We start from the raw sequence: 12768 nt of genomic DNA on the forward strand, positions 1-12768 counted from the left end.
TTTGCTAGGCCTGAAATCAGTCTTAACAAAGAAGTAATCCTGGATAAAATGCTGGAAAGAGATTGTCTAAGAGAGGACTGGTTTGGGAAGAGGGTCTATAAACCAGCGCTGGGCTGGCCCAGCCTCTGAACCCAGGTGATTTGAACTTGGGTTCTCGGCAGGGCAGCTGTGGTACCTGTTTCTCTGGTTTCCCCAGAAAGACCTATTTGCTTGGATAGCCCTAAACTACTTTCTTCTCCTACTGGAGAGGCAGAATGCCATCCTGAGCTAAGGCTCAGAGACTGCAGGAGGCCTCCAAGTCCTCTGTTCAAGGAGACAGAGGAAAGCTTTATAATACTTACACAGGATTCTGAGGTGGGGAAACCTCAGATCTTTCATGTTTCAGTGTTCCTAACTCCATAAGCGTGCACCTTAATTTCACTTCAAATGCAGCATCTTTTCTGATTATTCACATATAAGTATGTCATATCCTTGTGAAATAGGCCTTTCAAAACATGTATTATTTGTGGGAGCCAGTGTTTGGGTACAGTGGGTTAAACTACCACTTGTAACACCGGCATCCCATATTGGAGTGCTTGTGTGAGTCCTGGTTATTCCGCTCCTAACCGGGTTCCCTGCTGAGGCACCTGGGAAGGCAGAGGAGGATGGCCCAGGGGCTTGAGTTCATGCCATTCACGTGGGAAACCCGGATGGAGTTCCGGGTTCCTGGTGTCAGCCTGGTCCAGCTCCAGGTGTTACAGGCATATTGGAAGATATCTTCCTCTCCCTCTCTTCACCTCTCTCTCTCTCTCTCTTTCTTTCAAGTAAAATAAATGTATTATTCATGGTATAAAACCTATGACAGCTTCATGTGACAGCAGTGTCAGATCAGGCCCCATGAAAGTCCTCTGGGCTCTCCTCGGGAAGAGGAAACGACAGTGTTTAGGGTGGTCATGCACCTGTGCAGACACCTGTGCCTTGTCACTTGGGGAACACATCTAGAAACAGAAGACCTTCCTTTACGGGCTCTTGATACCTTGTTTCTCAGGTCAGGGCTGCAAGCTGGCCAGCTCTCAACATGAAAGAGAGGTTATCACAGAACACACAGGGACCTGAGGCCCAGAGGACTGGCACCAAGTGAGGGACAGCCTAGCCGGGACGGAGCACCTTCCTCTGTTCTCCCTCCTTTATTTCTCCACATCCTCATTGTCTCCTGCTTTCCTTCTTGGGTGTCTCACCAAGACATCAGCTAACCCCATAATTCTGACTGGATGCACTAAGAATTCTCTGCACAAAGCTGCCCCTGGGGAACCCACATGAGAAAATGGGAAAAGAGGCTTTCTTCAGGATGCTCTTCCAAGGGGGACCCACTGTCTCCGCTTTCCTGGCTTTACTCCTTCTTCTCATCCACCCCAGCACCCAGGACAGCCACTGAGAGCGGACTCGACACGAAGCAGTTAGCATCCTACTCTGCTCAGGCTGGCTGTGCTGCTTAAGGAGCAGCTCTCGTACACCTGGGTTTCTATGTAGTCACACCTCATGGAAGCATTCGGAGGATTCTGAGGGCAGGGCAAAAGCCAAAAGGGTGGCAAAGATTCTTAGGATCTGCTTTGAGTGAAGACACCCTAGGCCAGGCTCCTTAACTTCTATTTCTGCACTTGGAATGAAGGTCATTCCACTAAATGGCTTCTTTTACAGACATAACCTACATTCTCATAACCACATTAGTACAACAGCTTATTAGTTTTTAAGATTAATTTATTTATTTAAAAGGCAGAGTTTCAAAGAGAAGGAAAGACAAAGAGAAAGCTCTTCCATGCACTGGTTCACTCCTTAAATGGGAACAGCAGCAATGGCTGGGCCAGGCCGAAGTTAGGAGCCTCATACTTGATCCAAGCCTCCCATACGGGTGACAGGGTCCCCAAGCACGCCAGCCATCCCCTGCTGCTTTCCTAGGAACATTAGCAGGGAGCTGGATCAGAACTGAAGCAGCCAGAACTTGAACTGGTGGCATATGGGATGTTGGCATTGCAGGCAGCAGCTTAACCCAGTGCAACACAATGCCAGCCCCGATGCAGTAGCTTGTTAATATACACTGATAGTAATGAGAGAGAGATACATAGTATTTCAGATTTTTAAAAGTAAAAGTTCATTCTGGCTTAAAAAAAAAAAAAACAGAAAGAGATCCTTTTTCCATTAGGTATCCTATGGAAAAGTTGCTCTAATCATGAAATCTGCAACCCCATCCTTGACTGCCTCTTAGTATGTACCCAAAGTAGTATGGAACGAAGCAGAGCTCCAGAGAACTCCATGTGCCACAATTCTGCATTAGGACTGGGATAATAAGAGCTGATTATCATTAACACTTGAATCTGACCTAGGAGAAGGGTTGCTGGGTGAGACCTAATGAAAATGTCTCTTTCTCTCTTTCCTTCTCTTTCTCTCCTGGGAGTCTTCTTAAGCTAGTAACTCAGTTCTTCAAGTTTCCAAAAGTTTTTAATCCTCAATTTGTCTTTATGCTGCAGCCTGCTTCTGAGGCTGCTATTGATCAAACTATAAAATGTTCTTACCCTTTCAAGAACCTTCCCAGATGGTGACTCACAGGCCCTCTGGGGGTTTATACCTTGCATTCTTTCATCATGTCCCAACGGGTTAAATGGGATTCGGGGAAGTGGTGTGACTGAGGTGTGTGGAGCCCTGCAGCACTACCTCTTCATGGCCTGCACACAGCTCAGTGTGCATGTTTGTGTACGAGAAATGATTTTCACTGAGGTTTAGATTCTCATACTACAATTCATTAGTTTAAATATAAAATTCTCTTCTGCTATATTTGTTTTTCCAACGCAAGTGGCTCTTTGTTCACCCTTTACTACACAATTTGATCTGTCTCTTATCTGAAGTTTTATTACTTACAACTAAACAAATCAATGTTCAGTAAGTCCGTTTGTCTCAAAAGGGGCTACAGAAAAGTAAATACCAAGACAGTTTTGGAAGATTCTCACCATCATGGTTTACAAGCTATTTTTGTGAAACACTAAAACTAAAAGACAGCTGAATTGATCCAGTTTGGGGGAAAGATGTACAAATTCCATGCTCACCACTCAGATCTAAAAAAGTTTTTAAAAGAAAAAAAAACATACAGAAAAACACAAGCCACAAATAATACTTGGAAAGAAACTGATTTCAAGTCTTTCAGTAGCTCTAACAGGAATCCAACCATATAATAGTTTCCAATTCATTTCAATAATTATTAATGTATCATTAAACTGACCCAAATAGTTAAATGGAAACAAAATAACCACTCTTGAATATAAAATTGTCTTGATGAGTTAAAAAGTTCAATTTTTACAAAAGGTTTTAAGTAATATTAAGTGAAACCAAAGTCATTTTTTGGTTATGAAATCAATGATCAAGCCTCAGTTCACAAAAATGTAATGTGACAAAATATCTAGTGGCAGAAGGATGAAATAAAACTGTATCCTAAAAGCCTGTCTCTTGTGCTAAAATACGCAATACTACTTATGAAAGAATCCTTTCTACAGGCAAATTTGGGGTGCAAATTCCACATAGCAATGCTGCAGGTTTAAACCACTAGGATTCCAATTAGGGGTGGCTATTGCAGCAGCAGGAGCAGCCTCTGGCCTAGATAAAAGAGCGATTAAACAGATAAGCAAATGGGGATCTGCCTCGGTTAAATATTAGAGCAGCTGAGGCTTGCATTCCCACTAAAACAAAAGATGCACAAACCAAGTCTGCAGCAGCAGTATTTGCCTTCCAAAGTTACTTTCTTTGTTCAAACTGAGAAGATGCAAAGCAAGCTATATTGATCAACGTCATGGTAACAAGGGGACTGGAAGGGCTTAGTCATCTATATTAGAGTGGGAAAAAAAAACATAAACATCCCCAAAGTTTGCAGCCTAGGTTTAAATTTTGGGGTAGTGTACTGTGAGAAAGAAATGCCACCATAGAATTACATCAGCTTTGCAGTAACTTGTTAAGAGAGCCTAATATAACTGAGTTCATACTATTCATTATTAACATTAGAAACTTTTGGCATACACTTCAGAGCCCGCGTACATGTTGATCACTGAGGTTGCCATGGTGAATGTGAGTCAACTCAAGTTCAGTGAAAAAGAGTGGAACTGCCTGTCCTTTAAATCCAGGCAAATCCTCGAATGGTAAGACATAGGACATCTCCCATCTTCACATTTTTGTTTTCAAGTTGCATTGTTTTTTAATAAACTTAGCACATCCTTTACTTGAGTTAATATGTCAGTCATCTATTAGAGTGAATGAATGACTTCACTCTGAAATGTGCTTCATTTTTGCCATGTAATTACTTTGTACAGGATGAATGAAGACTACATAGATATAAGGGATATAGGGCCTGAAATATAAAAGATTTCTGAACCTGAAAAAGATAACATCCAAAGGCTCTTCCATTAAAAAAAGGTCTAAGAGATATTTAAAATGCTTAATGATTAACATTTTGCCATATTCTACAACATCACTAAAGATTGTATTTGGGTTCCAATATTCCTACTTTGGGAAAAAAGTGAGAACTGATATGAAGTGTCCTTTCTTTTTCACAGTACTAAGGGATGGATACAAAAGATGAGAAACATGCTTTCCAAACTAAAGGTGCATATAACCTATGAGTAGAAACGAAGCTGGCAGAGACAGTAATGCCCACCAAACAGTCCACATGGTCCACTTCATTGTCCAGCTTCCTTTATGACTGAAGCCATGTAATAAGTTTTAGCTAATAGCAGTGATCAAAAATGGCACTGTTTAATTTAGGCTATGATTCTAAAAGCAGCAACTCTGGGAGCCTCATGTCAAGTTGGCAGAGTCACAAGATGGAAATGACATAGACCCCAAGATACCGTTTAGAAAGAGATGCTCCAGAGGACCACTGAACCCACAGCAAATAGGGCTCAGGAGAAAAACTTGTATGTGTTAAAAACCACTGGAGCTGGGGAACGCATTAGTTACCACAACACAGCCTAATTTTAGCAAATAAACAAAACTACATTGAAGCTAATTAGAGAACAAGTTAATTCAGGTTACCATTGGGTGACCAAGGTGAGGTTAATGATTGGCAAAGAGCTTTTTTACTTACAGGAAGTTAAGTAAGCGTAGGCCTTGAAATAGTGCAGAGAAGAGAAAGCATATTTCAGAGAGAAGAAATAGTAAAAGCCGAGCAAGAATTATGAAAATGGAATTGAATGGATCAGAGAGTAGATTACTCCAGAAAGGAAAAACATTTTTGTCATCAGGTATTCTGTGAACTGGTTCACTTTCTTGCTACTTATTAACCTAACCCAGGAGTCCCTTGTCAAAGGCCTATTGATCAATGCTTAGGGCTTCAGCCTTTCCTTGCATAAACACTGGAAAGGAATATAAAAGGTCTAATCAGTTCTTTCTCTAACAAGTCCCCACCAGGGACTCAGAAAAGCCTTTTATTCTACTTGTCCACTGTCTAATCAATTGTGAAACCAAAACCTATAAAACCTTCTAGACCCTGCTGCTTTTGATTCTAAGACCATAATTATTGTTAGGGCCTGGAAATCCTGGTGAACCACACTCTACTCATTCATTCATCCATCTGTTTGGTGATCTAATCACTCATTCATTCATTCATCTACCATGTCTTCCTTGAGATCAAAACATCAATTAAGTATGGCTTTTATCACCAAGAGGCCCAAATCTAATTGGGGTGATCCATACTGCATCAGTTATAATAAATGTGTTCAATGCAATGAAAAAATAAATAGATGCCAGGAAACCACAGAGGACAGACATACAAAAAAAGTCCAAGTACTGAGAGATCAGAAAAGGTTTTTCAAAGTTAGGACAACATTTTCTTTGACTTTTTAAAAAGGAATATAAATTCTTCAGACAAGTGGAGGGAAGATATTAAAATAGAGAAACGGGAGGTCAGCATTTGACCTGGTGAGTGTGACACCGCTTGGGATACCTGCATCCTATATTAGAGTTCCCCCATTTCTGAGTCCTAGCTCTGCTCTTCATGACAGCCTCCGCTAACATGGACTCTGGAAGGTGGCAGGTGATGGCTGAAGTAATTAGGTTCCTATCCATTACAAGGGATTGCATTTCAGCTTCTGGCTTTGGCCTGGCCAAGCCCTAACTATTGTGATTTTTGGGGGAGTGAACCAGCAGATGGGAAATCTCTCTCTGCCTTTCAAATACAAATTAAAAGTAGATTTTAAAAAATAGAGAAAATACACTTAGATACATAAACATGAGAAAAGTAGTTGGGGAACTGTGAGTAATTAAACAGAGTTGCACTGTGGGTTAGAAAGTGTCAAAAATTAGTGTGAAAACACTAGAGCTTCATATGCCATTTTGGGAAGTCTGAACATTACTCTATAAGAAATGGAAAGTATAGAAGGTAAAATTATGACATAATTAGTAGGTAAAATTACAACATAATTAGTCTTAATGTTAATATGTAGATCATTTTAGAAATTATGTAGAATGTATAGGATTAAGATTAAGGAGTTAGGAAACTCTTATAGCTGTCTGAATAAGAAATAAGGACATTTTCTATCTATAGCAATATCACATTGGTGGATTACAGAGAAATTTAGGAGGAAAATTAAGAATAGGTAAGTGAATGAACATGGGGAGCAGAGGGAAGCCAACGCTGACACCAGGCTTGGGTGAGTGTATGGATGGCAGGCATTTAATTAAGACAAGGAGAAGGAAGTTTGTGGTAGGATTAATGAGGCTGATGTTAAGTGAAATCTGAGATCACTGTAGAACATTTGGGAGGGGAGATATGTGAGAAGAAGATGGGAAATTTTTGGAAGATGAAATATTTTTTAAGATTTATTTATTTGAAAGATGGAATTACAGAAAGAGAGAGAGAGAGATCTTCCATCCTCTGATTCACTCCCCCAATGGCTGGGCCTGGGCCGGGCCAAAGTCAGGATCCAGAATTCCATTCAGGTCTCCCATGTGAGCGGCAGGGAGTCAAGTACTTGAGTCATCACCTGCTGCCTTCCAGGAATATTAGCAGGAAGTTGGATCAAAAGTGGAGTAGCTGACACTAGAACCAGGCACTCCAACATGGGATGCACACATCCCAAGACGAGGCTTAACCCACTGTACCACAATGCCTGCCCAGGAGGATGGCAATATTTTATACACAAAGTTCAGGAGAGCAGTCTTATGCAGAGCTAGAACATTATATACATACGGTGTGGCCTGCAGCTAGAGCAAGAGAAATGGATCAGATCACCAAAGGAAGACAAAAGGGATGTGGTGGAAAGTGAAGATCATCAAGGAAAATGGTTAACAGCGTCAAATGACTGAGAATGGTCAAGGAAGGTAAGTCTGGAAAGTGACAGCCCATGGAGCTGGCAACTGAAAGGCAGGGTGGAAAATTCTCAAGTCTTCACGTAGCCCCTTGGTTTCTCCTGTCATTCTGCACTACCAGAGCCTCTTCTCCATTTGACCACTCCTCCCCACAAACACGGCCAGTGTGGAGTAAAGATGGTGTGCTAACCCTCCAACATTTATGACAACATAACCACTCCTACCAGCCACAGCTTCCTCGACCACAAGTGAACTCTGGACTCAGGGACTCACTGGGCCAGGGAGAGTCCCTTCTTGTCTCTTGAGAATACAGTTAGGCTGTGCTAGGATTGGAAACATAAAGCTCTATAATGTTGGGGAGGATTTCAAGCCACCTCTGATCAAATGTTATGTGGGAACTTGCTTTATGTAAACATTTAAGTTTGTCTATGTCAATCTTATTCTTTTGCTTTAAATTTGACTATTGGATAATTTTCCTCAAAGTCAAGTACTCCTGAAATGATTTCACACTCTCCTCCACACAAAAGCCCCATTCAGGTAAACAACTGTTCATCCTCTTGCTTTCCCTTACTTCCACATTTCTCCAAATACTATGCCAATGGCAGGAAATTCTGAAATGCTGCAGACAACCATTTCTGGATGCCAAAAACAAATGCCTGTGTAAGACATAAACCCATGCTAGGATTCTCAACAGGCCAGGATCTCAAAATATGACCTATTTTATCACTCTCAACATCAGACCCACCAAGCTCAAACTCACACTCCATTCACAGAGCAATGCAGGAAGGGAGTTTGCGGAAAGGACGCCATGACTTCGAACTTTGAGAGGGCACCTATTTGGGAGTGGGAGGGAGAAGGCTGCTGAAGGAACCATAACAGATTCCTCTTCCCAGTGCAGACAAGTTCCCTGTTACTCTACTACAGGGCTCCCCAGCAAATCTCAATCTGAAGTCAAAAACAGAGATGCCCCTGGGCAGGTTTTTACTCTTTCCTGACACCAAGTAACTATGAGCATCCAGTGTCATTGGTCTCTTCCAAATGTTGAGTAGGAAAGGGGGAGGAGGGAGGGGAAAGGAGAAAAGAAGCAGGAGGAGGAGAAGAGGGAGGAGGAAGAGGAAGAGGGGAGGGAAGAGACAGGCAAAGAGCACAAATGTGAAAACAATAGGGGGATGGAGGTCAACACAAGAACAAAAAAGAGAGAATCATGAAAGCAGACAAATAAGTTCAACCCACTCCCCCAAACAAATTTAGTCAGAGCTATAGAAAAACTTTTCCCTGCTCCATAATGAATGATACAGAAAAGTTTAGAGAATGGTGCCAGTGTTGAATAGCTGACACTGTGCAAAAGAGCATTTTCTACAATGTGCAGAGGACCAACAGTCTTATTCTTAGTTATATTGTTTTCATATTTTTATGACCTAGTTTTCTCACCCTAAAATAAGGGGCCCTGGAGCTAAAGGTGTCTAAAGTCCTCCCAGTTCTGAGAGCCTCTGTGTAAAGAGGGCAGCTCAGAGCCCAGGATGCCTCTTTCTTGCAGCACTTCAAAACATTCAGACCCAAAACCACTCGGTAGAGATCCAAATCAACTGAATTCCAAAGTGCTTCTGCCTAAGGAAGTATAAGAAAATCTCTCCCTTTCAGCAAGCATGGGATTACCTACTGGGTTTAGGAATGGGTATTTGATACATTTGCCATGTTATCATCACAGATATTGTCACGTGACAGGTAGCACAGACTACTTAACAACAAATTAAGAACAAATTAAGAAGCAAGATTACCTGAATTTTAATCTTGGCTCTGTTGATTAAGCATTTTAAGCAAATGGCTTAACCTGTGCCTCAGTTTCTTATGTGTAAGATAAGCATAGCAACAATGCCAACTTAACAGAATTTTTATAGGACTAAATGAGTCAAGAGTGGCAAAGTACTTAGAACAGTATCTGGTAGTATACGAGTATTAGTTTGAAAAAAATAAGGCTAGGTGCTATGACAATCACTATTTCATGAGAGAAGAAACAATAAATTACAAAGGTTACATAAACGCAGTCCAAAGTCCTCAAGGGTTAAAGAGCGGAGCCTGGATTCAAACAAGACCAAAGTCCAGGGCTTGGAAGTTTTATCACCATTGCCTGCTGTCTCCCTATGCAATATGACTCACCTAGGGACACAGTACATTGATATAATGATCAAGGGACAGACACTGAGAATATACTAGTCTTCATCTGGCTAAACCAGGAATTCCCCGCTGTTTCTGATGATTTTTTTAAACATAAAAATTAAAAATTTTCAGGTCATATTTTAGTTTCTGTCTTCTGTATCATTTCAAAGTTTGGTGCTCATTAATTTTTCCATCCACATTTACTCCAGACCATGAACACATTCTTCAAGAAACTGACTTCTCACTCTAACAACTTGGATAAAAGCTGTTCTTATTGTATCCAGGCACTGGGTTAGGCACCAACACTGTCTCATTGGGTCCTCACAATAATCCTCTAAATTATATTTTAAAGATAAACAAAAGCTCATCATGTTTAAGTAAACTCCCCAAACTCGCTTAGCTAGCAAATAGCACAGTTAGGATTGCAACCATCTGGACTTGATTCTCAACCACCCTCCCACACAATCCCCTTTAGAACACAATTGCCATGCCAACTCTGGGATGGCTTCAGGTTCTTGAGAGACTACAACTCATCCAGACAGGGCCACGGCATTTGTAAAACACTGCACTACCATGGGCAAGTAACATGTTACTCATCCTCAGAGAGAACACAGGATGGGACACGCAGGGATGGAAGAACAAAAATTTAAGTGACAAACTGCATTAGTCTGACAAAGAGTATCAGTAACTTCTAATGCTTCTATTCCATTGTTCAGCTTTGTAACCCATTTCTGACTTTCAGATGGATGTGATAACCTGGTCTCTCTCACTTAACTGGCCATGAACAAGTTGCATAAGCACTCTGGCCCCTGTCAGAACGTGGGAAGGGCTATTCTGAAGACAATGATCTCATGCAGGAAGATGCCTGGCAGAGAACCCCTAGGGCGGGCACAGTGCAGGTGCTTGGATCTTGCCAGAATCTTTTTCTTTGTAGCTGCCAATGCCCAGCACTGCCAATGGCATATGAGGCCTCTTAAAAATGTCTACCAGGGGAACAAGGGTGCTGTAATCTCAGTCCTCTCACAGGAGTCACCTTTTCCACAACTGCTCATTTTCTGAACTCAGCTCTGAAATGAACTATTCTCTGTTTCACTCTTCTTCACATTATCCAAAATAATTCAATGTCCACCTTTTCCTTTGGGAAAATCAAAGGTTGACACGGCTACCTTTTGAACTCAGCTGTTTAAGATCCTTTCTAGTGTTCAAAAAGTTTTACTGATTTTGAAAGGTCTTATTGATAAAACACAGAGAAACTCAGGGGAAAAGGACAAAGAGAAAGACGAAGAAAGAGAAAGAATAAAGAGGCCAGAAAAGAAAGAGAAGGATGAGAGCCCAAAAGGAGCAGCGAGAGGCAAAAGGCTACTGAATGCATAATCGCCAACAGTCTTAAAAACTGGTTCGTGTAACAAGCATGGAGCATTCTTCTTATAAACCAAGGAGAAAATATTTACATAAAATCCAAAGGGCATGTGCTCTTTGTTAAAAGCTAGAAAATGACAATGTATTCAATTTATTAATTCATCAATTAGGCTGTGTGATGCTTCTGGAACCATCAGCAATTCTAAGCTAAATATCTAAGAGAAGAAAGAAGAAATCTACCTACTAATGAAGGAAGTAAAGAATATTTTCTTTCTGTTTTGTGATTCCATTTATTCATGTTGGTTGCATTTGTACAACTTTAGTGACATATTTAGGGGTTGGGATTAATGAAATAGGTGACATGGAACAATCCAAGTCCCCCTTACAAACTTCTGCCTTCAAAAAAATTAGTATCAAAGTCACACAAATTTTAAATAATTTATAACAATAAGTCACTGGGGCAGACATTTGCTCTAGCAGTTAAGACACTTGGTTAAAACTCCTGCATCCCACCTCAGAGTGCCTGGGTTCAACACCCTGCTCCATACTAACATGGACTCTGTGGAGGCAGTGGTGCTGGTTTAGGTAATTGGGTTTCTGTCACCCATGCAAGACACCTGAATGGGTTCCCAGCTCCTGGCTTCTTTGGTTTGGCCCAGCCATGGCCTTTATGGGCCTTTGGGGAGTGAACCAGCAAATGGGAGCTTGCTTGCTCTGTCTGTTTTTCTCTCTTCAAACACATACACAATGATGTAAAAAAATCCTTATGAATTTTAAAGCGTTCTAATTATACATATAGAATATAGTTTTAATGGCCAGCAATGTGGCACAGCTGGCTAAGCTGCCGTCGGCAATGTCAGCAATTCATATGCGTGTTGGCTGGAGTCCAGGCTGCTCCACTTCTGATCCAGCTCCCCACTAATGTGCCTGGTATAGTATCAGCAGATGGCCCAAGTACTTAGACCCCTGATACTCATGTGGTAGACCCAGATGGAATTCCTGTCTCCTGGCTTTATTGTGGCTTGACCATTGTGGCTATGTGGGGAATGAACCAATGATTGGAAGATTGATCTCTCGAGATCTCTCTCTACCTACCCCCTCCCCCATCTCTCTCTTCCTGCCATTCTGCTTTTCAAATAAGTAAGTCTTCAGAAAATATATATAGTTTTAAAAGCAGATATGCTGTAATAAGCACTTATTAGAGGTAAATCAAGTCTTAGTTATGTTTAGCAAGTTTTAGGTCCTCATTAACAGAATTACAAGAGTAAACAAAACTTACCACCACAGTTAACCCTGCCACAGTTGTCCACTCGTCCCAAACATTCTTTGTGTGCTCTTGCTCCACACTTAAAACACAAATAGCCTTGGTAAAATGTTCCTCTGAAAGGTAAAAAGTGAGAGTGATATATTAAAAGGTGCTAAGTTCTGCCTGTCTTACATCATTAGAGTAAGAAGGGGATAAAGTTGCCAGAGTCCTACTCAAATATTCTCAGCAGAGACCTTCCGGGAGGCTCAACAGGGAGCCCCAGGAACAAGGCCTTAGCAAAGATCTGTGACGTCCAAACTTAGGACAATACCCCTACTTTAGAGTAGTTTGTCCACAAAGTAAAAAAAAAAAAATGTCTGAGGTGGGGGTTAGTGTTGCAATGCTGCAGGTTAAGCCACTGCTGCAAAGATGCCGACATCCCATATGAGCCCTAGTCCAAGTCCCAATCCAGCTCCCTGTTAATGGTGGGAAAACAACAGCTATCCCAAGTTCTTGGGATCCTTCTACCCATGTGGGAGACCCAGAGGGAATTCTGGGCCCATGGTTTTTGGCAGTCATTTGGGGAGTGAACCAGAAGATAGACAATCTGTCTCTTCCTTTGTCACTGTAAATTTTTTTTTTTTAAAAGGCTGAAGTTGTTAGCAATGATTTTAGCTCCTTTA

At 41.4% G+C, this 12768-nt stretch overlaps 1 protein-coding gene across 1 annotated transcript in view; it reads right to left on the bottom strand.

Annotated features, from left to right (window-relative positions):
• VAV3 (vav guanine nucleotide exchange factor 3) overlaps positions 1-12768 on the bottom strand; it is a 415772-nt gene that overhangs the window by 126599 nt on the left and 276405 nt on the right. The window contains exon 17 of the mRNA XM_062191859.1: positions 12119-12219. Coding sequence (XP_062047843.1) covers positions 12119-12219 — 101 coding nt within the window. The remainder of the gene's footprint in view (positions 1-12118; positions 12220-12768) is intronic.

The sequence above is a fragment of the Lepus europaeus genome, chromosome 5 (assembly GCF_033115175.1).
Source record: "Lepus europaeus isolate LE1 chromosome 5, mLepTim1.pri, whole genome shotgun sequence".
Classification (NCBI taxonomy): domain Eukaryota; kingdom Metazoa; phylum Chordata; class Mammalia; order Lagomorpha; family Leporidae; genus Lepus; species Lepus europaeus.